The sequence below is a fragment of the Piliocolobus tephrosceles genome, chromosome 18 (assembly GCF_002776525.5).
Source record: "Piliocolobus tephrosceles isolate RC106 chromosome 18, ASM277652v3, whole genome shotgun sequence".
In the NCBI taxonomy this organism is placed as follows: Eukaryota; Metazoa; Chordata; class Mammalia; order Primates; family Cercopithecidae; genus Piliocolobus; species Piliocolobus tephrosceles.
The window spans coordinates 64,060,065-64,086,849 of NC_045451.1; the positions used below are offsets into that span (position 1 = coordinate 64,060,065).

At 38.5% G+C, this 26,785-nt stretch overlaps 1 protein-coding gene across 1 annotated transcript in view; it reads right to left on the minus strand.

Annotated features, from left to right (window-relative positions):
- MYOM1 (myomesin 1) overlaps positions 1-26,785 on the minus strand; it is a 161,534-nt gene that overhangs the window by 121,968 nt on the left and 12,781 nt on the right. The window contains exons 6-8 of the mRNA XM_023228515.1: positions 6,901-7,041; positions 1,891-2,212; positions 586-743 (exon numbers count right to left, since the gene is read on the minus strand). Of these exons, the coding sequence (XP_023084283.1) occupies positions 586-743; positions 1,891-2,212; positions 6,901-7,041 (621 nt within the window). The remainder of the gene's footprint in view (positions 1-585; positions 744-1,890; positions 2,213-6,900; positions 7,042-26,785) is intronic.

Sequence of the window (26,785 nt, forward strand, 5' to 3'; positions counted from 1 at the left end):
AAGAAAGAAAGAAAGAAAGAAAGAAAGAAAGAAAGAAAGAAAGAAAGAAAGAAAGAGAAAAGAAAAGAGAGAGAGAGAAAGGAAGGAGGGAGAGAGGAAGGAAGGAAGGAAGGAAGGAAGGAAGGAAGGCAGGCACATTAAGGCCTCAGCTCATATGAGGGGTAGAGATAGGAGTTTTAGTTATTTTGTAAAAGGCAGCATTGCTTCCGATCACAAAATCCTGCCCTGCTGTGTGAAGTTCATTGATGGAAGCTATTTTTTACCTAACTTTTATCATCCATAGCAGTTATAGAGATATGTTTGGTAAGTATATATGTTGAATAAAATGCAATACTTCATATAAAATAAAGACCCATTTGTATAATAGGATTATAGAGTATTATCACGTAGCATATATACACAAGACTGTTTTTTCTTCCCATACATACAAATTCATCTCAATACCCTTCTTCACTCTTTTGAAAACCTACACAGTCTTACAGATGTCTTCACTGACTCTTGCATATGGTTGTTCTGTGTGTTTCCACTAGAGGTGAACTTAACTTTGTGTAATGAATTCTGTTAGTTTTCATAAAGATAACATACCACGTGACACGAGGTTCCGGCCAGCCTGCTATGGAGCAGTGCAGTTTTACATTCTCCTTCTCCCAGACCGTGTGGGAACGAGGTTTAATGATAAACTCGGGAGCGTGGAGAAGATGGTCTTCATTCAACTTGGCATGATATGCCTCGGTTTCTTCTAACTGAAATAACAAATACGCAAACATATTACCAAAATACCACTAAATCAGAGTGACTTTTGGTGGTAAAATAACAAGTAGAAGCCAAAAGTTTTATTTTTCCATTTGGAAGCTTAACTTTGTTTACAGAAAATGCACTCCCTTCTCCCTTTTAAGAACAAAGGTAGTTATTTGACATTTAACATTCTAAGCTTAAGCAACATCTTTGATTTCTTTTTCTTTTTTTTTTTTTCTTTTTTTTTTTTGGCCCGGGCTGGAGTACACTGGTGCAACCTGGCTCACCGCAGCCTCTTCCTCCCAGGTTCATGCAATTCTCGTGCCTCAGCCTCCCGAGTAGCTGGGATTACAGGCACTCACCACCATGCCTGGCCAATTTTTATATTTTTAGTAGACATGGGGTTTCACCATGTTGGCTAGGCTGATCTCGAACTCCTGACCTCAAGTAATTCTCCTGCCTTGGCCTCCCAAAATTGGGATTACAGAAGTGAGCCACTTTATCTGGCCATATTTTACATAGAGGAGTATTTTACTTACAGGAGTATTTTACTTACAGGAGTAAAATACTCCTCTAAGGTGGATTTCTTAAGGCTCTTTAAAGTCTTTCATTTCCTTAAAACCTAAAATTCCATGGAGTTTAAAACTATTGTTTGCTTTATTTGACCTACATATTAATATTTTAATGTCTTTCTCCTTGTTTTCTTATGTTTTGCTTCTCCAAAAGATCACATATTCTTCATTTGAAACAAATCAGCCATGTGCAGTAGCTCATGCTTGTAATCCCAGCATTTGGGGAAGCTGAGGTGGGCGGATCACTTGAGGTCAGGAGTTTGAGACCAACCTTGTCAACATGGCGAAACCCCATCTCCACTAAAAAAAAAAAAAAAAAAAAAAATTAGCCGGGTGTGGTGGCACATGCCTGTAATCCCAGCTACTTGAGAGGCTGAGGCAGGAGAATCGCTTGAACCCGGGAGGCGGAGGCTGCAGTGAGCTGAGATTGTGCCACTGCACTCCAAACTGGGGGACAGAGTGAGACTCCATCTCGAAAAAAAAAAGAAAAACAAATCCATCTATATCTACACACACACACACACACACACCTTATGATATGCATTTCCACCTTTGTAAGTTACGTTAAACTGTCTTTTCTTACCGTTTTCCTCAGGGACAGGCGTTCTGCCTTTTCTCGAATCGCAACTTTCCTTGACTTCTTTTCAAAAGTTTCTTCCTGTTGAAGAGTGGACGTGGCCTGTTTGGAAACCATGGACTGCTTGGATGCCGTGGACTGCCTGGATGCTGTGGACTGCTTGGATACCGTGGACTGCTTAGATGCTGTGGACTGCTTAGATGCCGTGGACTGTTTAGATGTTGTGATTCCTTCCTCACTAGCAAGAAGATTCCTCTGGGCTATATAAGCAGCAGCTTCTTTAATTCTTTCTTCTTCTGTATCTGTAATTCCACTGACATGCTTTTGACTAAAACACAATAATGGCAAAATGTAGATGTTGTGGATAGCAGTGATAAGATTAAGTAATTTTTACTAAGCTCAAAGTACCACACCTCAGACACTGTGTCCTGCACCAAAAGAAAACCCGTATGGAAAAAGCAGGTAAATCAGAAGCTGACGCTTCACGTACAGAAGTGTTCCTCGCCTTAACCAATAACAACAATAATGATAACAGTAATAATAACATCTATGATGGCCCTGGTGCTTTTCACATACATGATCTTGTTTCACCCCCATATAAACCCTATGAGATAAACTTTTTTTTTGAGACGGAGTCTCGCTCTTGTTGCCCAGGCTGGAGTGCAATGGTTCAATCTCAGCTCACTGCAACCTCGGCCTCCTGGGTTCAAGCAATTCTCCTGCCTCAGCCTCCCAAGTAGCTGGGATTACAGGCTTCTGCTACCATGCCCAGCTAATATTTTGTAATTTTAGTAGAAACAGGGTTTCACCATGTTGGCCAGGCTGGTCTCGAACTCCTGACCTCAGGTGATCCACCAGCCTTGGCCTCCCAAAGTGCTGGGATTACAGTCGTGAGCCACCATGCCCAGCCAAGATAAATTATTATTTCTGTTTTAGATATATGGTAACGAGGTTCAGAGAAGTTAGATAACTTGCCCAAGGTCGTCTCACGGATTGTCTTAGTGTGTTTAAACATGATTTTGTTTACAATAAAAGACTATGGTTCCTTTCCAGAAAAGCCGTATTGTCAAATGAGATCTAGTTTGTTTGCCTGTGACCCTCATACATGAGTAGGAGCTTGATCTGGATTCTGTCACTTTGCTGATGTAATACATTGCCTGGAGTTGTTGCAGTATGAATAAGTTCTGAATTTACATGAGGTTCCTTATGCCTACTGGGTTTCTTTCTAAGATAATATATGTTGTGTGTGCATATACTATGTGTGTACCTATATATAGTATATACTAAGAAATTATCCAACTTGCGATGGAACTGGTGACATTTATAAATGTGACTCATTATTCATAATTGATGACAGTAGTAAGGGAGTGGTAACATCTCAAGTTCAAAGTCTACTGTGGCAGTTTATGACAGAATCTGTGCTGTGATTTATTCATGTTGTTTAAAAATATTTGAATTATTTTAACGTATTTCAATGCCTTTTGTTGTAAAGCCCCTCATATGTTTTAGTGAAAGAGTGTATTGATTATATGGAAGATTCTCTTGAAATTGAGTCTCCTTAGACCTCTTATGTCAGAATTATACATTCCAAGAATGATTGCTTCAGGATGTAAGCAAATGCTGCCATTGTGTTAGCAAGTTCCTAGCATCTAAATCTATGTTGCTTGCTGAGGAATAATAGTCCACATTTACCAAGTTTAGCGTTTCTCAGGGACTATCCTAAAACATCTGGCAGACGAGATGAGTCCATGTTGTTTCTGACTAAATGTAGTAAATTTTAAGTTTTTTCCTCTCTCTCTGTAAATATTAATAAGATAATCCCTACTATGGATGTTAGTGATATGTCCATTATTATTTGGGGGGAGGAGGAAGATGAAAGATTTTTAGTTTAGTGTCCTCACATAATGACTTCTCATTCTTTTTTGAACAAGATAGGAAGTGAATGAATTACTAACTGAATACAAAACAAACTATGGAGAATTTGCTTGGAATTCTCTATAGAAGTCAACATACAATAGGGAGATGTGAAATGAGCTTTGTGATCTGTTTCAATTCATGTAATGATGGATCATATTCAATGCTAGTCTTGCCCCAGGCTCCAAGTAAGAGAACTTTATGTTTAAGTTCTCATTACTACCGATACTGGATAGGTTGGCACAGCTCTAGAGGGCCAAATGAAGTGATAGCCTCCTTGCCTTTTCCATTTACAAAGAAGCCAAACTTCGAAAAAAAAACCCTGTAATTATTTTACACGAGAACTCAACTACACTTAAAAAGTATGTTAGACCCAGGGCAGTAGGGATATTCCCCTTTAAGTAAAAGTCGGGATTTATCAGTGATAACCCTTCTATAATCTGGACACAAAAGTAAAACTGTGAGGCTAACATGTTGACAAAAGTATACTACTACAAAGTAAAACTAAATTTAAAATCTCCTAGTACTCTGCGAATCTGTGACAGTCTCAATTCAAAATCTCTTGCTGACAGAAAGTTTACTCAATTTATTAGAATATAAGTGGAATTTTCAGGTGCCATGCAGAGGAAATGGTGTTTTCCAGAAGCAAACTGTGAGTGCAGAGGGCATGTCCACTGCATTGACCAGGCCTACGTAGGACTTTCAATTCTTTCCCTCCCAGGCATGCAGCTTTCAGCAAGTCACTCTGCCATGATTTCCTTGTCTAAAACATTGATGTATTAATATCTCTGCAGGGTTGTATGGATAATTTAGCAAAACAGTTTATATAAAGCACCTTGCATGAGTCCCAGCAAATAATAATAGACACTCAACAAATGTTCATTTCTTTTCCATCCTCTTCTTAGATTGTGAATACTGCCAAAACCGTTGTGAAATGTTATTTTCAACACAGTAATAGAGTATAGGTGATGACACCATATAAGGTATAATGGAGAACTAGAAATAAAGCCTAGAAAATCAATTTTTATTCACATCTTTTTTTTCTTTTTTTTTGAGAGGAGTCTCACTCTGTTTCCTAGGCTGGAGTGCAGTGGCGCGATCTGGGCTCACTGCAACCTCCACCTCCCAGGTTCAAGTGATTCTCCTGCCTCAGCCTCCCGAGTGGCTGGGATTACAGGTGCCTGCCACCACGCCTGGCTAATTTTTTTGTATTTTTAGTAGAGACAGGGTTTCACCGTGTTAGCCAGGATGGTCTCAATCTCCTGACCTTGTGATCCGCCCACCTTGGCCTCCCAAAGTGCTGGGATTACAGGCGAGAGCCACCACGCCTGGCCTCACATCTTCTTTTATCAGTTTATTTGGTAAATGATCACTTCCTGAGACTGGCCCGGAAGAGACAAATAGTTTGGTGTGGACAGAGCAGGGAGAAGATGTCAGGAGTAAGAAGCTTCATTTCGTGCCCTGCCAGATGGAGTCATGTCACGTAGGCTAGTGTTAAGCTGATGTGGTTTTAAAATGATGTTTTGAAACAGAGTGGGAAAAATACCGGAGACAAAAGACTTTACCCCTCTAGCCTACCATCACTTATAAAGAATGCGAGTTACATTAAGCTACTGTGAAGAGGACAAATGGCTAGACATGCATACTTAGCAGCGAAAGCATGTTTGTCTGGAAAGTCACTTAAAAAAATCAGAGAGAACAAAGTTATCAGCTAAAAAGCTAAAAATAGAATGTTATTTATTCCTTTATCTTCCTAATTGGGTTCAGAGCAATTATGACATTAGCCTCTGACACAAGTCAGAAAGGAACGGTCAGAGGGCAATGGAAAGAAAAACACAGGCAACAGATGTAGGTCACCATCAATCACAACCAAATTATTTCCTGACTTCCAAGAGGATCTACTTTTCCATGACATTTGCTCTTAGAGGATGGCCTCACTTTGAGCGTCACCTGAGCTATGGGAATAACTCTGTGTTCAAAGAGAAGTAAACAGGAGATGAGCCAGAAAGTTCCTGTTGAGCTTTAATCTTGGTGTTCAGGACAAGTCTCCTTTCAAGATTCCTTTGAATATTATTGATGCTCAAAAATAATGTTATGTAACAAAGATAGAAAATTGGCATCACACAGACTTGTGATTTAGTGATTATTTTGTTTGAAGTTTTCCTCAAAGTAAATAGCAATCTATTTCCCATTGAACAAGGCATTCATATTATGATGAGATTTTTTTCCCCCAGTGAATAATAATTAAAACCACATTGATAACCAAGATATTTTTCAGCTATCTAAACGTGTCATCTTGGGTTTTTTTTAAAGTTCACCCAGGCCAGGTGTGGTGGCTCATGCCTATAATTCAAGCACTTTGGGAGGCCAAGCAGGGAAGATCACTTGAACCCAGGAGTTCAAGACCAACCTGGGCGATATAGTGAGACCCCATCTCTAAAAATAATTTTTTTTTTTAAATTAGCTGGCCGTGGTGGCTCGTGCCTGTGGTCCCAGCTACTCGGGAGGTTGAAGTAGGAGGATTGCCTGAGTCTGGGAGGTTGAGGCTGCAGTGAGCTGTGTTTCTGCCACTGCATTCCAGCCTGGGTAGCAGAGTGAGACCCTATCTCAGATACATAAATATATATATATATATATATATATACACACACACACACACACACACAGAGTAATAAAAATGCACCCAACATTTTATAGTTTTGAAACTTTCTTTTTACTCTGGCTGTCCTGTCCAATCACTAGCATCCCAGGATCCACTTTCCATTCCAGCTAGTTTTATAAGCAGCATTAAGTTCTGATCATTCTTGTTTGTCATGTAGCCATCCTACGTAATGGCAAAATTTCTGAAAAGGAAATCCCTTTTAACATAATTAACACGTCTCTCTCAGTGCATGGTTCTGAGCTTCCTCAGATCTTAATCAGTATATAGTAAGTGCTTAATAAAAGGTTAGCTGCTTTTACTATAATCTGACAAGTGCTCAATAAATGTTAGCGGCTATTTCTATAATCTGTCCACAGCAATTATGACTATAATCTGCTATTCCTATAGCACTTACTATATACTTCTTAATAATTAAAGCCAGGAAGAAAAAGCACACTCACCGTCCCGAGAAAATGGGTACCATGTAGTCACTGGGCAAATTTTCTTTCTCTTCTCCAGACAGAAGGCTGTGCTTGGCTCTCTTTGGTTTGGGGCTCAACTTGGATGAGTAATCATCTAACAGTAGACTGGAATCTGTAAGTCTGAAATAAACCACCTAACATCAGATAATAATAACAAAAAAAGGCATTTACAACATTCAAAATACTGATACAGGAAGTTTTAACTGCAGAGAAATGTTACCAAATCCTAGATCTCTAATGTTACAATTATCTTTTATCTTTAGAATCAAAGTAGAGTTAGAAAGATTTCAAATAACAGACTCTATAGAGACAGAAAATAAAAATAGTGACAATAATTTTATGGCTACAGTAATTTCATGGCTTTTTCCCCCACTTAAAGTTTCAAGGGAAAACAGTGATGCTTTTATGAGAGTTCTAAATGCCCTTTTGTGTTAATGTCATGTTGGAAATTTAGGCAGACTATATAAATGGTTTTGATACATGGTGCATCCAAATTCTTTTGGGAGCTTATTTAAAATGCACACTTTTCTAGATAGATCCATTCTGATGTAGAACCCTTGATTTACACTGAGACCTTTATGTATTATAGGTGCCTCCTGCCTTTGAAGGGATGTGGGGCTTATTAAATAATAGAGTTCATATATTTTATGTGAACACATGATGCCGATTGACTCAGTGATTCACAAGAGTGTGATAAAGAAGCCTTTGGTCAGTTCTGTCTTCCTATGCACACTGGTGTAAATGTGCACTTGGAGGCAGTTAGTGTTCTAATAAACCAAAAAAATGACTAGGGAAGTGGAAAACATGAGAGCAGAGATAGCAGAGAAAAGGGATTGATGAAATGAAAATAGTGTTAATTCGTATAGTTCTTGAATGAAATGAAATGCATTCTCATACAAACATATACAATTTGGCATAAACTTTACGAGTTCATGGACTCCCTGAAGTCAATCCGTGAACTCGGGGCTAAAAGTCCCTGATCTACACAGTAAGGAAAGCTGTTAACAATAGGGGTCTGCATAGGAACTCTTCTGTACTATCCTCGTCATCATTTTGTAAATTTGAAACTATTCTTAAAAAAGAAAGTTAATAGTTTTTTAGAAGCCCCCGGTCTAGAGAATCTCTAAAGACAAGGTGAAGAGGGGTATTATGTCATGGGAAAAGCCAAGCTGCCCAGTTGAAATAGAAAAACCTCCCAAACCTTGACCATTTCCTAATCTTCGAAAATCATTTGAAAAAGCAAAAGGGATTACCTAATCCAAAGCAGAAGAGAGGTCAAGCATACACATGGTACAAAATAGATATATGATGATGCGAGAAAACAAGTAGCACAGGGCTTTGACATGCAGGGCAGGCAGCGGCACCTTGAATCCTCCCAGGAGGTCTCATGGAAATGGCCTAACTCTTCCTTCCCCACTATCTACCCCCTCCCCCAGAGGTGAATATCTATCTCTTTTTCTATGATCAGCATTAAAACTAAAGGTTAGAACTTTGAATTCAAGCTTGTGGATTGGTTACCAACTGGAAGCCAGGGTGACATTTGTTCCTGGCCGGCTGTCCAGGGCAGCAGCAAAATGACTGCATTCTATACTCCGGCAGGTCACGAAGTACAGGCTGTGCTTATACAGGTCTAAGTTTAAAGTGGTATTTTCCCTCACCTCTTTATTCCATTACCATCCAAAATAAAATAATTATGGGTCTTAAGAGTTTCATTTTTCCCCCGTTTCGAATAGTTGGATTCTAATTTCTCTGTTTTTCTGCTTTTGCTTTTCTCTCTTTACTCCCATTCTAGTGGCTACAGTCAGATTCTCATGAGCTCATTATTTTTTGACATTTATATACATCAAAATAGCTATGATTTCGTATTCTTTTCATTGCATTGCTCCTTTTTCTGTCATTTATCCTTTAAGACAAATTCTTAAAATAATGCATTTATTACATAGAATGTGCCATAATATGAGTATTCCATTCTCACAAGTAAATCACAGGAGCTGTTTTTTTTTTTTCTTGTATGTCCTTCCGATGTAGGAGCTGACTTTTTAATAGTTGAACTTTATGCTAAAGACTCATGGCCCTTTCATCAGCTTCCACTTCGTATTTCATTTGGAACAGAAGAATTTTTAAAAAGCATTATAATGCTATCTGTTATACAGTACTGCTTAGAGAATGCAACATCTCCACTTTTATTATGCTAATATTTCTTCAAGACTTTGATTTCTAATAAAGAGTATATGAAGAACTAGATGTTAAAATACAATGCGAACTGATGATTTAGTAATGCTAAGACATTTATTTATTGAGGCTAGCAAACAAAACTAAATCAGAGAGACACAAACTTTGAAGAAAGTGACTATTATCATAAGCATAATTATCTTAAGTAAAACATCCATAGTCTATTTTGTCATGATCCATGACCTCTGAAGTCCAACATCTTACTCTATCACATTTTAAAGTTGAAAAATGTTTCTAGAGGAGTTACATATAATATGTAGATTTTAAATTTCTTTGATCTTAAATCAAAGAGCTAAATAAGGGCTTGCTAACCCCTTGGGCTTTTATGTATTTAAATTTTGAAAATAAGCCAATAACTTACTTCTGAGTAGTTACCAAACTTAATACATATGGATTGGTGTCCGTCTTTACCTATTAAAACTAGATGTAGTGTTTTTTAATGTGCTTAGCTTAAATCTTGAAGCTTTCTGAATTTTGATGAAAGCAATCAAATTAAGCAAAAGGCAAGGGTACATTGTGTGTGTGCACAGGTATCTATGAGCCTGTAACTATATCTGCATCTAGGTACATCTTTTTGTACTCCCCACTAATTATGCTAGTCCTTGTTAATATGTCTACAGTTAAGAGATTTTAAATACATATCCTGGTGTATAGGACATTATCACATACATCTATGACTGGTAGCACCACAGGGAAGAGACGTAGCCAAGGTACAACATGTACTCTCTGGAAATATTCCAGGAACTCAGAAGTAGACTTACACCTGCATCTAATTCAAATACTGAAGAGAAAATATTATAACCCCCTGTTTGTTCAACTTCATAACAGGAAAAGCAAGAACAAAACCATTTATAGAATTTGAGAGCTAAAAGTGGACTCGGGGATATTTATACCAGGCCCTTGATTTGACAGATGTGGAAAGAAAAGCCTGGAGAACGCTTGTAACCCACCCATGCTCACACAGTGAGTCGGTGGTGAACCGGGACTGGCACTCATCTCTTCTTGATTTTCAGGTTAGTGTTCTTTCACTATACCAGTCATCTCCAACGTGTTTTTTTGAGACGGAGTCTCACTCTGTCGCCCAGGCTGGAGTGCAATGGCGCGATCTCGGCTCACTGCAACCTCTGCCTCCCGAGTTTAAACAATTCTCCTGCCTCAGCCTCCTGAATAGCTGGGGTTACAGGCACACACCACCACGCCCGGCTAATTTTTGTACTTTTTAGTAGAGACAGAGTTTTGCCATGTTGGCCAGGCTGGTCTCAAACTCCTGATTTCAGGTGATCTGCCTCCCTCGGCCTCCCAAAATGCTGGGATCTCCAACTTTTATGATCGAGTACACTTAATTGAAAAAATTGGGGGCATACTACCTACATATGTTTATTTATAAGTTCTATCCATATACCACTGTATAAATAGTCTCATTTTATGAAACATTCAATCAATAGAAAAAAGCTAAAGACCACATTTGATTTTTTTTTTAAAAAAAAGAAATGTTACAGTGGGGTGCAGTGGCTCACGCCTGTAACCCCAGCACTTTGGGAGGCTGAGGCAGGCGGATCACGAGGTCAGGAGATCGAAACCATCCTGACTAACACTGTGAAACTCCGTCTCCACTAAAAAATACAAAAAAAAAAAAAAAATAGCCGGGCATGGTGGCGGGCACCTGTAGTCCCAGCTACTTGGGAGGCTGAGGCAGGAGAATGGCATGAACCCAGGAGGCAGAATTTGCAGTGAGCCAAGATCACACCACTGCACTCCAGCCCGGGCAACAGAGCGAGACTCCGTCTCAAAAAAAAAAAAAAGAAGTGTTACTATTTCATTCTATACCCCAGTGGCTTGCCTTTGTGGACTCCCCAGTTTGGGGACCATAAAACCATGTCATACTGTCCATGATGACTTTGATGTTGATTCGTTGTTCCTGAATTTATTCACCTAAATTGAAGTTATGAAATCATCAGTTACAGCTAAAAATAAAGCACAAAAACAGTCATTAAACTGAACATAAAATAAAATGCTGGCCCCTTAAAGTTATGTTTATAATCACCATATAATTTGGTGAAATTGTTCCAGGTTTACTAGGATGAATAAATGTATTCATGATAATGGGAAGTGTATATGTGCGTAATGGCTATGTTACTTTCTGAAAACATTCTGACAGCCTATCAGCATGTTTCAGAGAAAGGATGAACTGTGGGCACTGTCTCCGCTGACTGTGCTCCCAAAGCCAGCATCACCTATCCTTATGTGCTCAGGGTTAGGCTGCATTATTGGTTTCTCTGTCTTTCCCACTGCCTGTGACTACCTGAGAAGAGGGATGGTCTCAGTGATCTTTATATCCTCAGCACTGTGCCCAGTGCCTGACACAACTCAATAAATGTTTATTGAATAAAGTGAAATAAAGATTTATGACCAGGCACAGTGGCTCACACCTGTAATCCTAGCACTTTGGGAGGCCGAGGCAGTGGATCACGAGGTCAGGAGTTCAAGACCAGCCTGGCCAAGATGGTGAAACCCCGTCTCTACTAAATATACAAAACTTAGCTGGGCATGGTCGCGGGCACCTAGAATCCCAGCTACTCAGGAGGCTGAGGCAGAGAATTGCTTGAACCCAGGACAGGGAGGTTGCAGTGAACTGAGATGGTGCCACTACCCTCCAGCCTGGGTGACAGAGGGAGACAGCGTCACAAAAAAATAGAAAAAGAAAAAAAAAAAAGATTTATTCTCCTGTAACAAACCCTAGCGCAGATTCTCAACCCTGGTTTCACATCAGAATCAGATGAGGAATGATTAAAAATGGCTGACGCAGAGGTGGGACTTCCAGTATGGTGGAAGGAGTAGTTCCTCAGCTCCTCTCTCCAAAGCAGTGACGATATAGAACACATTGTCAAAAATAACCAATCAGGGCTCTGAAAATCAATCAAAGGCATACACTACAATGAGAAGTGGCTATTCATAGAACAAACAAACAAACAACTGAATTTCACGTATGAGCAGCGGGAGTCTGTGTGTCATTCCTGCCTAGGCTTCTCCCATCCCTTACTCCCAGCTTAGTCCATAAGGTAGTTCAACCAAGATGAGAAAAGGCATGAAAAGGAGCAGCCAGGGAAGAATGACTTGATTTGGGCACAATGTGATAAAAACCCCACATCCAGCAGCGTTGTCAATAACAGTAGCAATCTAGGTGGCAAACAAACAAGGGAAGACCAGCAGCTCAGCTAGCCTGAGGTTACAATCAAGCTTGGGGCAAGCAGCAGATTGGTAGATCAGCCAGAAATTTACCAGGAAAATCTGGAAAATAAAGTAGTCATAGGGGCCTTCATAAGCTCTCCGTACAAATATGTGTAGGAAAAATTGGAGAGGCCCACGTTTTTCACACATCACTGGCTGACTGTAAACCTGTGCACACGTGCAGAGGACAGGCAAGAGAGCCTGGAATTAAGCAAAACCAGACTTACTTAAAAGTTACCTGCACACAGGCTGAGCACGGTGGCTCACGCCTGTAATCCCAGCACTTTGGGAGGCCGAGGTGGGCGGATCACGAGGTCAAGAGATCAAGACCATCTTGGCCAACACGGGGAAACCCCGTTTCTACTAAAAATACAAAAATTAGCTGGTCATGGTGGCACATGCCTGTAGGCCCAGCTACTTAGGAGGCTGAGGCAGGAGAATCGCTTGAACCCGGGAGGCAGAGGTTGCAGTGAGCCGAGATCGCACCAGTGTACTCCAGCCTGGGTGACTCCGTCTCAAAAAACAAACAAACAAATAAATAAATAATTCCCAGCACACTTTAACTGTGCTCCCCAACACACACACAGATCTACTGCCAGAGGGTGGAAGATTTACTGTCTTGAGCTGTTTGGGCGCAATGTCTGACCACTCATTGGCCATTAATCTATGCAAACACAGTGTGATTCTTAGGAATTCAGGCTTAAAAATGAGAACAAGAATTTAAAAAACAAAACAAAGCTGAGCAGAGACACCTACAGCCACACAGTAGTTAAAGAGATTCTACAAGTATGTCCAGCCAAATTATTAAACAAAACTGAGATCACGCCACTGCCCTCCAGCCTGGGCAACAGAGCGAGACTCCAGTTCAAAACAAAAACAAAAACAAAAAAACCCAAAAACAAAAAGACCAAACCAAAATACAGCAACAACACACTCTGAGGAAAATTCAGAATTCAGAATTGTAACAATATATTTTCTGACATGTCCCATTTTTAACAACAATAAAAGTTATGAGACATGCCAAGAAATAGGAAAATGTAACTCACAACAATGAGAAAATAGTAGTAAACAAAAATTGTCTCTGGGTTGTCCTTGATGTTGGGTTTAGCAGACAAAGACTTCAAAGCAGCAATTATAAATATGTTCAAAAACTGAAGGAAACCATGTTTAAAGCGTTAAAGGAGTGGCCGGGCGCGGTGGCTCAAGCCTGTAATCCCAGCACTTTGGGAGGCCAAGACGGGCGGATCACGAGGTCAGGAGATCGAGACCATCCTGGCTAACACGGTGAAACCCCGTCTCTACTAAAAAAAAAAAATACAAAAAACTAGCCGGGCGAGGTGGCGGGCGCCTGTAGTCCCAGCTACTCGGGAGGCCGAGGCAGGAGAATGGCGTAAACCCAGGAGACGGAGCTTGCAGTGAGCTGAGATCCGGCCACTGCACTCCAGCCTGGACGGCAGAGCGAGACTCCGTCTCAAAAAAAAAAAAAAAAAAAAGAGTTAAAGGAATGTATTACAACAAGGACTCAACAAATAGAGAATGTCGACAAAGAAATATAAATTATAAAATAAAATCAAAGGACACTCTGGAGTTAAAATATACAATAACAAATGAAAATTTCTTAGAGGGACACAACAGCAGATATTAGATAAGGGAAGAAATAATCAATAAAGTTGAAAATAGAAATTACCCAGTCTAAAGCACAGAGAGATAAAAGAATAAAGAAAAATTAAAAGAGCCTCAGAAACCTGTGAGACGATGTCAAACATACTAACATATGAGTAATGACAATGCCAGAAAGAGAAGAGAGAGAGAAAGGGAAGGAAAATATATTTGAAGAAATAATAGACTAAAGCTTCCAAAATTTGATGAAAATACTAATCCATGGATCCAAGACGCTCAAAAAACTCAACTAGAATAACACAGAAAGAGACACACAGACCTGGAAATATCAAAGTCAAACTGTTGAAAGTCAAAGCCAGAGAAAAACCTTGAAAGCATCAAGAGTAAAATGATTCTTTACACACAGGGGAACAATAATACTGTGAATGGTAGACTTCTCATCAGGAATATTGGCACTGACATGACATATTTAAGTGCTGAAAAACAATGTCAATCAAGAATTCTACATCTGGCCGGGCACAGTGGCTCATGCCTGTAATCCTAGCACTTTGGGAGGCCAAGGTGGGTGCATCACTTGAGGTCAGGAGTTTGAGACCAGCCTTTCTAACATTGTGCAACCCTGTCTCTACTAAAAATACAAAAATTAGCTGGGCGTGGTGGTACACTCCTGTAATCCCAGCTACTCAGGAGGTTGAGGCAGGAGAATCACTTGAACCTGGGAGGCAGAGGTTGCAATGAGCCAAGATCATGCCACTGCACTCCAGCCTGGGCAACAGAGTGAGACTCCGACTCAAAAAAAGAAAAAAAGAAAAAAATTAAAGGTAATTTAATTGTAATTTAAACCCACATAAAAAAAATGGAGAACACCAGAAACTAAATAATTGGGTAAATACAAAAGACAGTGTGTGTACATACACGCATACACTCATGTGTATGCACATATATGTATATAAGTTAATACATACATATGTATATAAATTTATATGTATATAAGCTTATACGCATATATGTATGTAAATTTTTACACATATATATTCTATTAAATTCTTTTTTTTTAGACAGAGTCTGGGTCTGTCACCCAGGCTGGAGTGCAATGACGTGATCATAACTCCGTAACCTCGACCTCCTGGGCTCAAGCCATCCCCCCACCTCAGCCTTCCAAGTAGTTGGGACTACAGGCACACATCACCATGCCCAGCTAATTTCTGTATTTTTGGTAGAAATGGGATTTCACCATGCTGCCCAGCTGGTCTCAAACTCTTGAGCTCAAGCCTCTGAAAGTGCTGAAATTACACATGTGAGCCACTGCAACTGGTCTTCTCTTAAATTCTTTTTTTTTTTTCTTTTTTTTTTTTTGAGACGGAGTCTTGCTCTGTCGCCCAGACTGGAGTGCAGTGGCCGGATCTCAGCTCACTGCAAGCTCCGCCTCCCGGGTTTACGCCATTCTCCTGCCTCAGCCTCCCGAGTTGCTGGGACTACAGGTGCCCGCCACCTCGCCCGGCTAGTTTTTTGTATTTTTAGTAGAGACGGGGTTTCACCGTGTTAGCCAGGATGGTCTCGATCTCCTGACCTCGTGATCCGCCCATCTCGGCCTCCCAAAGTGCTGGGATTACAGGCTTGAGCCACCGTGCCCGGCCTTTCTCTTAAATTCTTTAAAAGACATAATACTGTAGAAAATAATATTGCATTGTGTTGTTGGGTTTACAGCATTCATAGTTGTAATATACTTGACAATAGTGCAAAGGAGGGAAAAGGAAATGAAGCTATATTAGAGGAAAGTTTCCATGTTTACTGGTATTCAGTGAGTATGTATTATCTGAAGTAGATAGAGATAAGTTAGTATGTGTATTGCAATTCCTAAAGCAATCCCTAGGAAAGCAGCTCAAAGAATATAGTCAAGAAACAAAAAAATTAAAACGATACACTAAAAAGTTTCATTTAACACAAAATAAGGCAATAAAGGAGTAATTAAAGAGATATGAGATACACTAAAAAAAGTGGCAGACATAAATACAGCCATATCAGTAATTTTATTAAATGTAAATGGAATAAAAAACTCCAAGGAACAGGCAGAAGTTGTCAGACTGAATGGAAAAAAAAAGATTCCACTAATTCACTTATATGCTGCTACAGGAGACACACTCTAAAGACACATTTGTTAAAGTAAAAGGATAAAAAAGATATACCATGCAAATGGTAAGCTATATTAATATAAAACATAATATGCTTTACATCAAGAAATATTATTAGAAACAAAGAGGAATATTTCATAATGATAAAATGGTCAATTTCTCAGAAAAACATAATAATTGTAAATGTATATACACCTAACAACAGATCCCCAAAATACATAAAGCAAAAATGACAGAATTAAAAGAAATATGAAACCGAAAAGTAATAGTTGGAGACTTCAATATTCCACTCGCAATAACTGATAGAATAACTAGATTTAAAACATCATCAGGAACATAGAATACTTGCAAAACACTATCAATCACCTTGATGTGACTGATCTTTCTTGAGTACTTTACCCAAGGACAACAGAAAACTTATTGTTTTCAACATTCTCAAGGAAGGTTCTTATGGTAGTTCACAAAACAATCTAAATCAATTTAAAAGAACTAGAATCATGGAAAATATATCCCCAGATAACAGAAGAATTAAACAAGAATCTACAATAGAAAAAAATTTAGAAAATCCTCAAATATAAGGAAATTAACAACATACTTCTAAATAACCTATTGGTCAAAAATAAATCACAAAGGAAATTAGAAAATACTTCAAACTATATAAAAACAAAAACACAACTTATTAAAATATACGGGATATAGCTAAAGCAGTACTTAGAGGGACATATATAGCTTTAAGTGTTTGTATTAGAAAAGAAAGTCTCAAACTAATAATCTACGCTTCAATCATAAGAAGCTAGAAAAAGATAAAACTAAACACAAAACAAGCAGAAGGGCAATATAATAAAGATTAGAAGGGAAATAAAAAGAAAACAGAGAAACAATAAAATTAATGAAACAAAAGTTGGTTCTTTGAAAAGATCATGACAATTAGTAAGGCTTTTGCTAAATTGACTACAAATAATAGAAGACACAAATTATTAAAATCAAGAATGAAAGAAGAGACATCACTAACAACCTTATAGGAATTAAGAGGCTCACAAAGAAATAATGTAGATGCCTTTACGCCAACAAATTAGACAACTTAGACAAAATAGGAAAATTCCTATAAAGACTCAAATCACCAAAACTAACTCAAGAACAAATTTAAAAATCTGAAGAGATCAAGAACAAGTAAAGAACTCGAACTGGTAATTTAAAATTTTCCTACGATGAAAAGTCTATGCCCAAATAGCTTCACTAATGAATTCTATCAAATACTTAAAGAAATAATACCAATCATTTACCTTTTTTTTTCCAAAAATAGAGAAGGGAACACTTTCCAACTCATTCTGTAAGGTCAGTATTACATGATATCAAAGCCAAACAAAGACGTTATAATAAAAGGAAACTACAGACCAATATCCATCATGAATATAGATGCAAAAATCCTTCAAAAATATTAAGAAATGGAATCCAGCAATATATACAACCAAGTGAAGATCATCCCAGAAATGCAAGGTTAATTTAACATATGAAAATCAATCAGTGTAATATACCATATTAATAGAATAAAAAACAAAAACCATAGTATCATCTCAATAGATGCAGAAAAAGCATTTGACAGAAGTCAGCATTCTTATTCATAACTCTCAATAGAATAGAAATAGAAGGGAACTTCCTTAACCTGATAAAGGACATCTATGAAAAATCTATACCTAATGTCATACTTAATGGTAAAAACAAAATGCTTTCCTCTTAAGACTGAAACAAGGCAATGATCTGCTCTTACCACTTTTATTCAACATTGTACTGGAGGTTCTAGTCAGGGTAATGAATTTTTTAAAAATTGAAAAGATGTAAATCCACCTTTTGTTACAGATGATATAATCCTATGTGTAGAAAATCCTAAGAAATACACACACAAAAATTGCTAGTACTAATAAATGAGTTAAGCAAGGTCATAGGATATAAAATCAAAACACAAAAATCAATTATATTTCCATATACTAGCAATGAATAATCCAAAAATTAAATTAAGACACCTCCATTAACAATAGCATCAAAGAGAATAAGATATTAAGGAATAACTTTAACATAAAGAAGTATAACACTTGTACATTGACAATTACAAAACATTATTATGATAAGTGAAAGAACAACTACATAAGTAAGTATTCCATGTTCATGGAATGGAAAACTCAACATTATTAAAATGATACACTTTTTCAAAATTGATCTACAGATTCAACATGATCCTAATCAAAATCCCAGTAGACTTTGTTCTTTGTAGAAACTGACAAGATGATTCTAAAATTTATATGGAAATATGAAGGAACTACATAGGCAAACAATATTGTAAAAGAAGAACTAAGAGGACTTACATCCACCAGTTTCAAACTTTTTATAAAACAGTATGGTACTGGTATCAGAACAAGCATATAGATTAATGGAACAGAATTGATAGTCCAGAAATAAACCTCTACATTTATGGTCAATTGATTTTTGATAAAAGTATCAAGAAATTTAATGGGGGAAGAGATAATCATTTTAACAAACGGTGCTCGGGCAATCAGTTGTACTGTACACCCATAAGTGAAAGGATGAATTTAGAGCTTTACTCAATATTATACAAAAAAGTTACTTCAAAATGCATCACAGTTCTAAATATTAAGTGCTGAAATGATAATACTCTTAGAAGAAAAGATCAGAGAAACTCCCTAAGGTGTTGACTTAGTCAAAGAGTTCTTAGATGTAATACCAAAAGCATAATTTGAAAAGAACAAAATTGTTGAACTGAACTTCATCAAAATTAAAAACTTCTGGTCTTGGAAAGACACTGTGGTAAAGAGAAGGAAAAGATAAGGCACAGAATATGAGAAAATATTTGCAAACATATCTAATAAAGGACTTGTATCCAAACTATTTAAATAATTATGACAACTCAATAAGAAAAAAATCCAATTAAAAAATAGGCAAAAGATTTGAATAGGCATTTCACTAAAGAAGATACAGAAATGGCTACTAAATGCAAAAAAGATGGTTAACAAAATTGGTCATTAAGCAAATGCAAATCAGAACCACATTACACACAAACCTCTATGACACATACATTATAATGGCTGTAATAAATAAGACAGAAAATAATAAATGTTGGCATGGATGTGGATAAACTAGAATCTCCATATATTTTTGTGGGAATGTAAAACAGTACAACAACTTTGGAAAACCACTGGGTAGTTGCTTATAGAGTTAAATGTAAACTTAGCATACAACCCAGCTGATATTTCAGAAAGTGCATGAGAAAGTTTATTTCAAACATTATTGAATAATCTCCTTGTTCAATCGTTCACAATATATATGAAACATGTTATATGTTGTAATACCACTGAAATCCTCACAGGTTTATTTCTTAACATTCTGTAGCAATTTCATTTATTCGACAAAAAAACTTAGTATCTACTGTGTGTAAAATACTGTGTTTGGCACTGGGGTAGGAGTAGGATACAAAGATAAATGTAAAACCCTTGTATTCTGAGAGCTTTACGTCTAGTAAGGGAGTAAATATATGATGTCAATCAAGGAAGAAAGGATGGAAGAACACAAAGAAGGAAGGCCAGTAACCACAAAGGCCAGTGCAAACAAAATGTGAATTCACACACTCGAGAGCGAGTTTCTGTCTAGAGTTATCAGGGAATCCTTTGTGGAAGAGCTGGACATTGAAAGATGGGTAGGACATCCCAGGATGAAAAGCTCTGTTTTTAATGCTGACTTATCTACGTGTTGTCATTAGGCTTTACTGAGTGGCCACAAAAGAGCTGAATTCATTTTTTCTATTCTAACAATGTTCCTTTAAAAACTTCATCTTTACATACATGTACAGCTCAGTACTGTTCACATATATGCAAAATGATCAGTCGTTTACTGAAAGAGAGAAAGAGGCCATGTTTTTAAACTGTGGGTCAGCTTTTTCTGGGCCTCTTCTGGGCTGTCTTTGCTCCAGTTAGCTGCTCCTCTGCAGGGCTTCAGCATCTGAATTATGTCTCTCATCTTCAGGACCCAGTGCAGAGTCACTGGGAATTTGCATTCTCTTTTCTACTCTCTACTTTTCTATCAGCCACAATTTCCTGTTTGCAAAACCTGAAAAACAATACTGTTCTTTGGACTTTTGTGAAAACGTTGTTTTGGATCTACTTTTGATTGACAGCAGTTTGGTTTTGTGCTCCTCCTCCTTTGATACAGGCAATCCCGGTGGCCTAACACCTACTGATTCTTCATTCTCCTGTTTCCCAATCTTGACACACACGGAGGTTTCAGGAGAACATCAAAGTTCGTGGACAAGTAGGAAGCTGAAAAGAGTCCTCTTTTTGCTAATACGCTTTTCAGGAAAAGTTTCTTATGGTACAAACATGAATTTAGTCAGATTGACATGATCCTTGAAATTTACCGACAGGTAGCGTCATAATAAATACTATGATGTCAAAATAAATAACCTTCCCTTCAATTTTAATTTTTTTTTTGCATTATTTATCTTATACTAATCTCTTCTCTTCATTTTACTCTTAGCCATAGAAATATCTCACTTTTAGCTTTTTTTAATTAAAAATACTATTTAAATAGGAATATAACTACAATTTTTTTCATTTAATTTATTGCTTTATTTTTTCCATGATTTAAATTTCCATTGCTATGTTTACTCGCTTTTTCGGTAACTTTCCACAGTTAGTGTATAGCCACAATATAAAAACAAATGTCCTAGGAATGCAGACTATTCATTTGTTCTAGAAAAGGTGAATGTGTAAAACTCTGAGAGAATTAAATATCTCATGGTTCTTATCTACATACATCCTTCAGTTTTTATTCACTTCTGACTATTTCATAAGTCAATTTAATCAGACTAGATTATGGTTTTTAAGCAGGAGTAAAAGAGTTTACCCCGTATTTCCTAGACATTATAGTATAAAGACACTTGACAATAGTATCAGGAGATGCCTTATGAAGTCTAAAGTTGCTTCTTTGTGAACTGAGGTGTCCAGGGTTTGTCAAAGCGGGTCTTATTCACTTATTTATAATGCAGCCCAAACGCCAACATCCCACTCTACTTTGGGATGGTCACTGGGGTTGACTAGACACTGCATAAAAGTTACCTTACTCTTGCTTTCTTGTTTCATCTAAAAGATGGCTGTGGGAAACCTCAAGCCTGTTGCAAGGGCACCCTTGGGCTTCCAGAGTCCAGAGATCTCTCTGTGGAAGTTCAGTTACACCCCATTACCTGGCCAGTGCCGATACTGTGGAGGTCAAGGCCCTGCAGGGATAGAGCAAATGTTTCACCTCTGAGCCCAGAGAGGTAGCGGCTTTGCCCTTCCTCCTCCTCTGGCTGACTCATTCTACTCCACTCTAGAAAAGGACATGCCTTCCTTCTCACAGCATGATTCACCTGCCTAGGGAAGATGATGCCATTCTGAATGTATCTGGTGCCATCTCAACTTGATTTAGACTGCATGAGAGCCTGACAAAAGAGTCAAGCACAGGAGGCAAAGAAGGAACCATGCCTTTCTGGGCCCCACTCTACATATCTATGAAAGGAAGGGCTTAAATTATATGAACTTTTGGTCCTTTCTTGCTTTAACATTCCACAGTTCTATGGATCTATAAATTGCCAATTATGGGAACCTGTTGTTACCAGGAGTGAGAATCCTAGCTCTCTCTCCCTGTGTTTACAGCTGAGGAAGCTGGAGCAGGAGGCTGGTACATAGAGAGAACCACTCTCCTTGGATTTAGGGTTGGTCTTTGGGATTCAGAACATAATGCAACAGGCTGGGTGCGGTGGCACACACCTGAAATCCCAGCACTTTGGGATGCCAAGGTGGGCGGATTGCCCACGCTTGGGAGTTTGAGACCAGCCTGAGCAGCATGGTGAAACTCCATCTCTACAAAAAATACAAAAATTAACTAGGCATGGTGGTGTGTGCCTGTAGTTCCAGCTACTTGCCGGCTGAGAGGACTGAGCCAAGAGGATCTGCCTGAGCCCAGGAGGTGGAGGTTGCAGTGAGCCAAGATCGCACCACTGCACTCCAGCCTGGGCAACAGAGCAAGATCCCATCTATTAAAAAATAAAAACAACATAATGCAACAGCCTTTTGAACAAAGTAACTCTGGCTTTTCTACTTTCACAGCTATTTTCCTCTGAACTTCTACCATATAGGAGATAATGTGGCTCATCATTTTGTTGGTATTTAAATACTGGAAGACAAACCCTAGAATATTGTATTGATTTTTGTTACCCATGAACTATGATGCTTTTTTCTTATATATAATAATTAAAATTTTATTTAGAGAAGAAGCAATAAAATCATTTCTAAAGGAAGTAAAACCTTGATATATCAGCAACAATAGAGACAAGGTTTCACTATGTTGCCCAGGCTAGTCTCAAACTCCTGGGCTCCAGCAATCCTCTTGCCTTGGCCTCCTTGAGTGTTGGGATTACAGGCATGAGCCACTGTGCCCAGACTATCAGCAACATCCTAAGCGAATGTCATTTCCAGTAACAGTCAATTGGTTCAATATTTTTTGTTATTCAGATTCAGCCACTTCAGTCTCCAGATGGATTTGAGTCTCCATACAACTATAGTTATTTCAAGGTGCTTTTCCTATTATATACCAGAAAAACACTAACAAAAGAATAAAGCATTTCTTAGACATGACATGGATGGAATCTGGGAAAATGGGGAACAAGTTAAATGGTTTTACTATCATCACACCACCTAAAGAGGGTCTCAGAAGATTTGTTACATGCACAAAATCTCCAAAGACCATTTCACAGCCTCACAACTCCCTGGCTAAGGGTGCTGAGGAGCTCTGAGAGAAATCTGAAGGAATTCAGAACTCAGCCATAACCAGTAGATCCTCACATCTGGCACCTGCTCACACATCCCCTCTTCTGCACATCTGGCCCTGGCTGGACCACAGCATTAGCCTCCTAACAAGGGAACTTGCTTCTGCAACAGCCATAGTGATGCCGTTACCGCTGAGTCAGAGCATGTCGCTATCCTGCTCAAAACTATCATGGATTCCTTCTTTAACTCAGAATATCGACTCCCTCCAACGGCCCACAGACCCTCCATGATCAGTCCTGCCCCACCCATCACCTTTCTGACATCCTCTCCGCCTGCACTACCCATCACTCCCCCATTCCCTCGCACGGGCCTTGATGCTGTTCTGTGCTGTAAGGCCTTGCAGTGGCTGTCCCCGACGCCTGGTGTATTTTCTTTTTTTTTTTTTTTTTTTTGAGACGGAGTCTTGCTCTGCCGCCCAGGCTGGAGTGCAGTGGCCGGATCTCAGCTCACTGCAAGCTCCACCTCCCGGGTTCACGCCATTCTCCTGTCTCAGCCTCCCGAGTAGCTGGGACTACAGGCGCCCGCCTCGTCGCCCGGCTAGTTTTTTGTATTTTCTATTAGAGACGGGGTTTCCCCAGGTAACCTCATGGTTAACTCTCTGAGCTACTTCATGTCTTTGCTCCGATATCACCTTCTCACAAGGTGAGACTGCCCTCTTGAAAATTCTAACCTGTACTTCTGGCCCACATTCCTGATCTCTCTTACCCTGCTCTGTGTATTATTGTTTCTATAACATGTATTACCTTCTGGTATAAAATATAATTCTACTTAATAGGACAGAATTCAATATAATGTGCTCAGTAATTTATCCCAAGCACCTACAGCAGTGCTTAGTGCTCAGTAAATATTTATTGAATGAATGATTCGGAATGCCCAAACCTCACTGAGTGTTCCCCCTGTGCCAGCCACCACACTCAACATCTTACATGATTATCTCTTTTCGACTTCACAACGTGAGGGAGAGTCATTTTCCTCATTTTACAGAAATAGATATGTAGAAAATGACATGAATCCATAGCTCATAGCTGAGGTTAGGACACAAAAGTGTCCACAAGGCCAATTTCTTTGGTAACACATTTTGAAAGGATATTGGGGTACGAGATGGAACAAGCTTTCAAGTTCTCTGCACTCTCTGCTGTGTTTAGTGGTCTCTATTTTTAGCATTGGTATCCTCTGTCTGAATTAAAACTGCTTTGAATGTTAGCATGGTCTTCACCAACTCTAGTAGTTTCAAGAGGTTATAATCTGGGTGACACGTTGGGGGTGGTTGATCAATGTGACATAGGGGTAGGTGAGGGACATGGTTTAAAGTTAGGGTGTCCAGGGAAAGTCACTCAAGCCTCAGTGTTTTTTATCCCCAAACTGCTGTCTCTGAGACTCCTTTGAAAATATCTATGTCTGATTCTAAATGGTGGGTTCAAGTGTCTGTAAGGTTCCAGGCTTGGCATTCATGGACACTCCTTGGGTTTTCTTTGTTAGAACTTGTGTCCTTCCATCTCCTGTACCCTGCTCTAAATCTTGGTTATTTTGGTGCTCAACAGCTTCCCTACAAGAAGGCTAAATCAAAGGACGCACAATGCAAAACTACGTATTGATGCTTCAAGGAAAACCCAGTGGTGTATGATCAAGGGAAGTTGCTAACCATAACTGGCATGATGTGCCCGTGGAAAGGGTGGGGACTTGGGTATGACGAGGGTTCAAATAACTATTCTGCTACTTCCTAGTGTAATGAAGAAAAGTCATTTAATCTCCTTGGTTTCCAATTTTCTCATTTATAAAATGAGGATAAAAATTTCTACTGTTCAAGGCTGTTCTAAAGACTCAGTGGTATAGAGAATGCAATGCTGAATTATGTCATATAGGCTGAATTTTAATCTGTTTAGAATAAATGTCTACTGTTACCATGGAAGGTTGAGGAACAACTCTAAATCTTCCCATAACCTGAGAAACCTGCTGTGCTGTTCTCTGGTTTTTGTAAGCTATTCATTCTTGCAAGTCATTCATTCTACTTACAAGAATAAGAAAACATTCTTTTTAAATTATTTTCATCTTAATGTATGATCCAGCTTACTTGCAAGAATGGAAGGTCCCTGCTTTCCATAATCCCACCTTTTCTGTAAACACCTGCCTTATTTCATCCTAAGTCCTTATAACATTGGCATTAGGAAAGAGGTCCTCAGGTCATACACTAGACTCTGTTATTCAGTTTTAGACTTTCTAGAGCAATGGTTCTGACCTTTGGTGAGTCACAGAGCTCCCTGAAAATCCGATGAAAGCTACAGTCCCTCTCTCTAGAAAAGTTCTCATCTGTTCATAATTTTGCATAAAATTTCAGATCATCCAAGACTCTACTGAAACCTTTCATGGACAGAGGTTAAGAACCCTTGCCTAATGGTTGCAAAGTGTCATGAGTAACACTGCTCCTTTAATCCTGATGATATTTTGTTGATTAGCATGAAACAGTAGTAATCTTGTCATTTTAAGAGTTTTTGTTTTCCTAAATTATTTTCTTTATTTTTCCCACTGTGACCAAGAACAAAGGCATTTAGAGTAAGCCGTCCAGAATTTACTTTATAACCCGTGGCTCAGAATACAATTGGTAACTGATCTGTACTGCAAGCGCACTGACACTAAACTAGTCATTGTTCCTAAGACTCACTAAGGTCAGCCAAGCCCTGAGCACATGTAACTCTCCATAGTTTCCACTTTAACCCTGGACATCTAACTACAAAGCAGAGCTAAAAATAGACCAAGCCGAGCACTTACACTCCACAGAGGTGCATTTCCAACCCCAGGGGTTTTAATCAACAACACTGTTCACAATCCAAAGAGAATGCTTTCATTTAGCAGGAAAAAGTTGCTTCACTTTGAGCAAGCTAAAATATAACCTAAAGGAATTATGAAGACTTTGAAGTGTTCAAAAAATATTATCTGCACCTGTGTTCTAGGTCTAAAAAAAGAAAGACTAAAATACCTTCAGGATTGAGTTGGCTTTCTTTGTCTTTCACATTGAATTATTCAAAGAAAAACATATTGGCATTTTTCCCCCTCTTGTTTCTAGGTCAGCATGCTTCTACCAAAAAGTTTAAGTTGTTCAAACACAGCAAGCCATAATAAATACCTACCTACAAAAATATATACATAGTAGGAAGGAAAAAGTAATGAGTTTGAACATAGAAAAATAATTACAGCTCCATTTCCTAGAGAAAGTTTATTGTCTAAGGCTCTTTACGGCCAAAATGGCTAAGTCTCCTGAGGATTATATAGAGCAAATGTCTTCATAATAAAATTTGCTCAAAGGTTTAATTACTAATGATATATCAGATTATGAATAAATATAAATATTGCATACGTGGCTAAAAGAAGGATTTGTATACAATTAAAATAATTTTAATATAAAATTTTGCAATAGAGTTGAAAAAATAAAGATCCTTTAAAAATACAAATTCGTAAAACTCTAGATTCTACAGCGCTGGGGAAATGAAATAAGTACACAAGTAGTTACCTTGACAACTGCCTTATAATGAAAATGCCCATCTTCTATAAACCTAGCACAAACAGTCCAGGAAAATAGATATGACCTATGAACTTGAGACTGCGAAGTGATCCTGTTCCATTTTAAATGGAATTTCAGAGTGTTGCTATCATACATTACAGGTAAACCCCAGCAGAATCTGGCTCTGTTACTGAACCCACCAGAAGCTCCCAGGAGGCCACCATCACTGATACAATGATAGCTGTAGATCACGTGTTGCTCAAATCCAAGAGGGATTTAGGAAT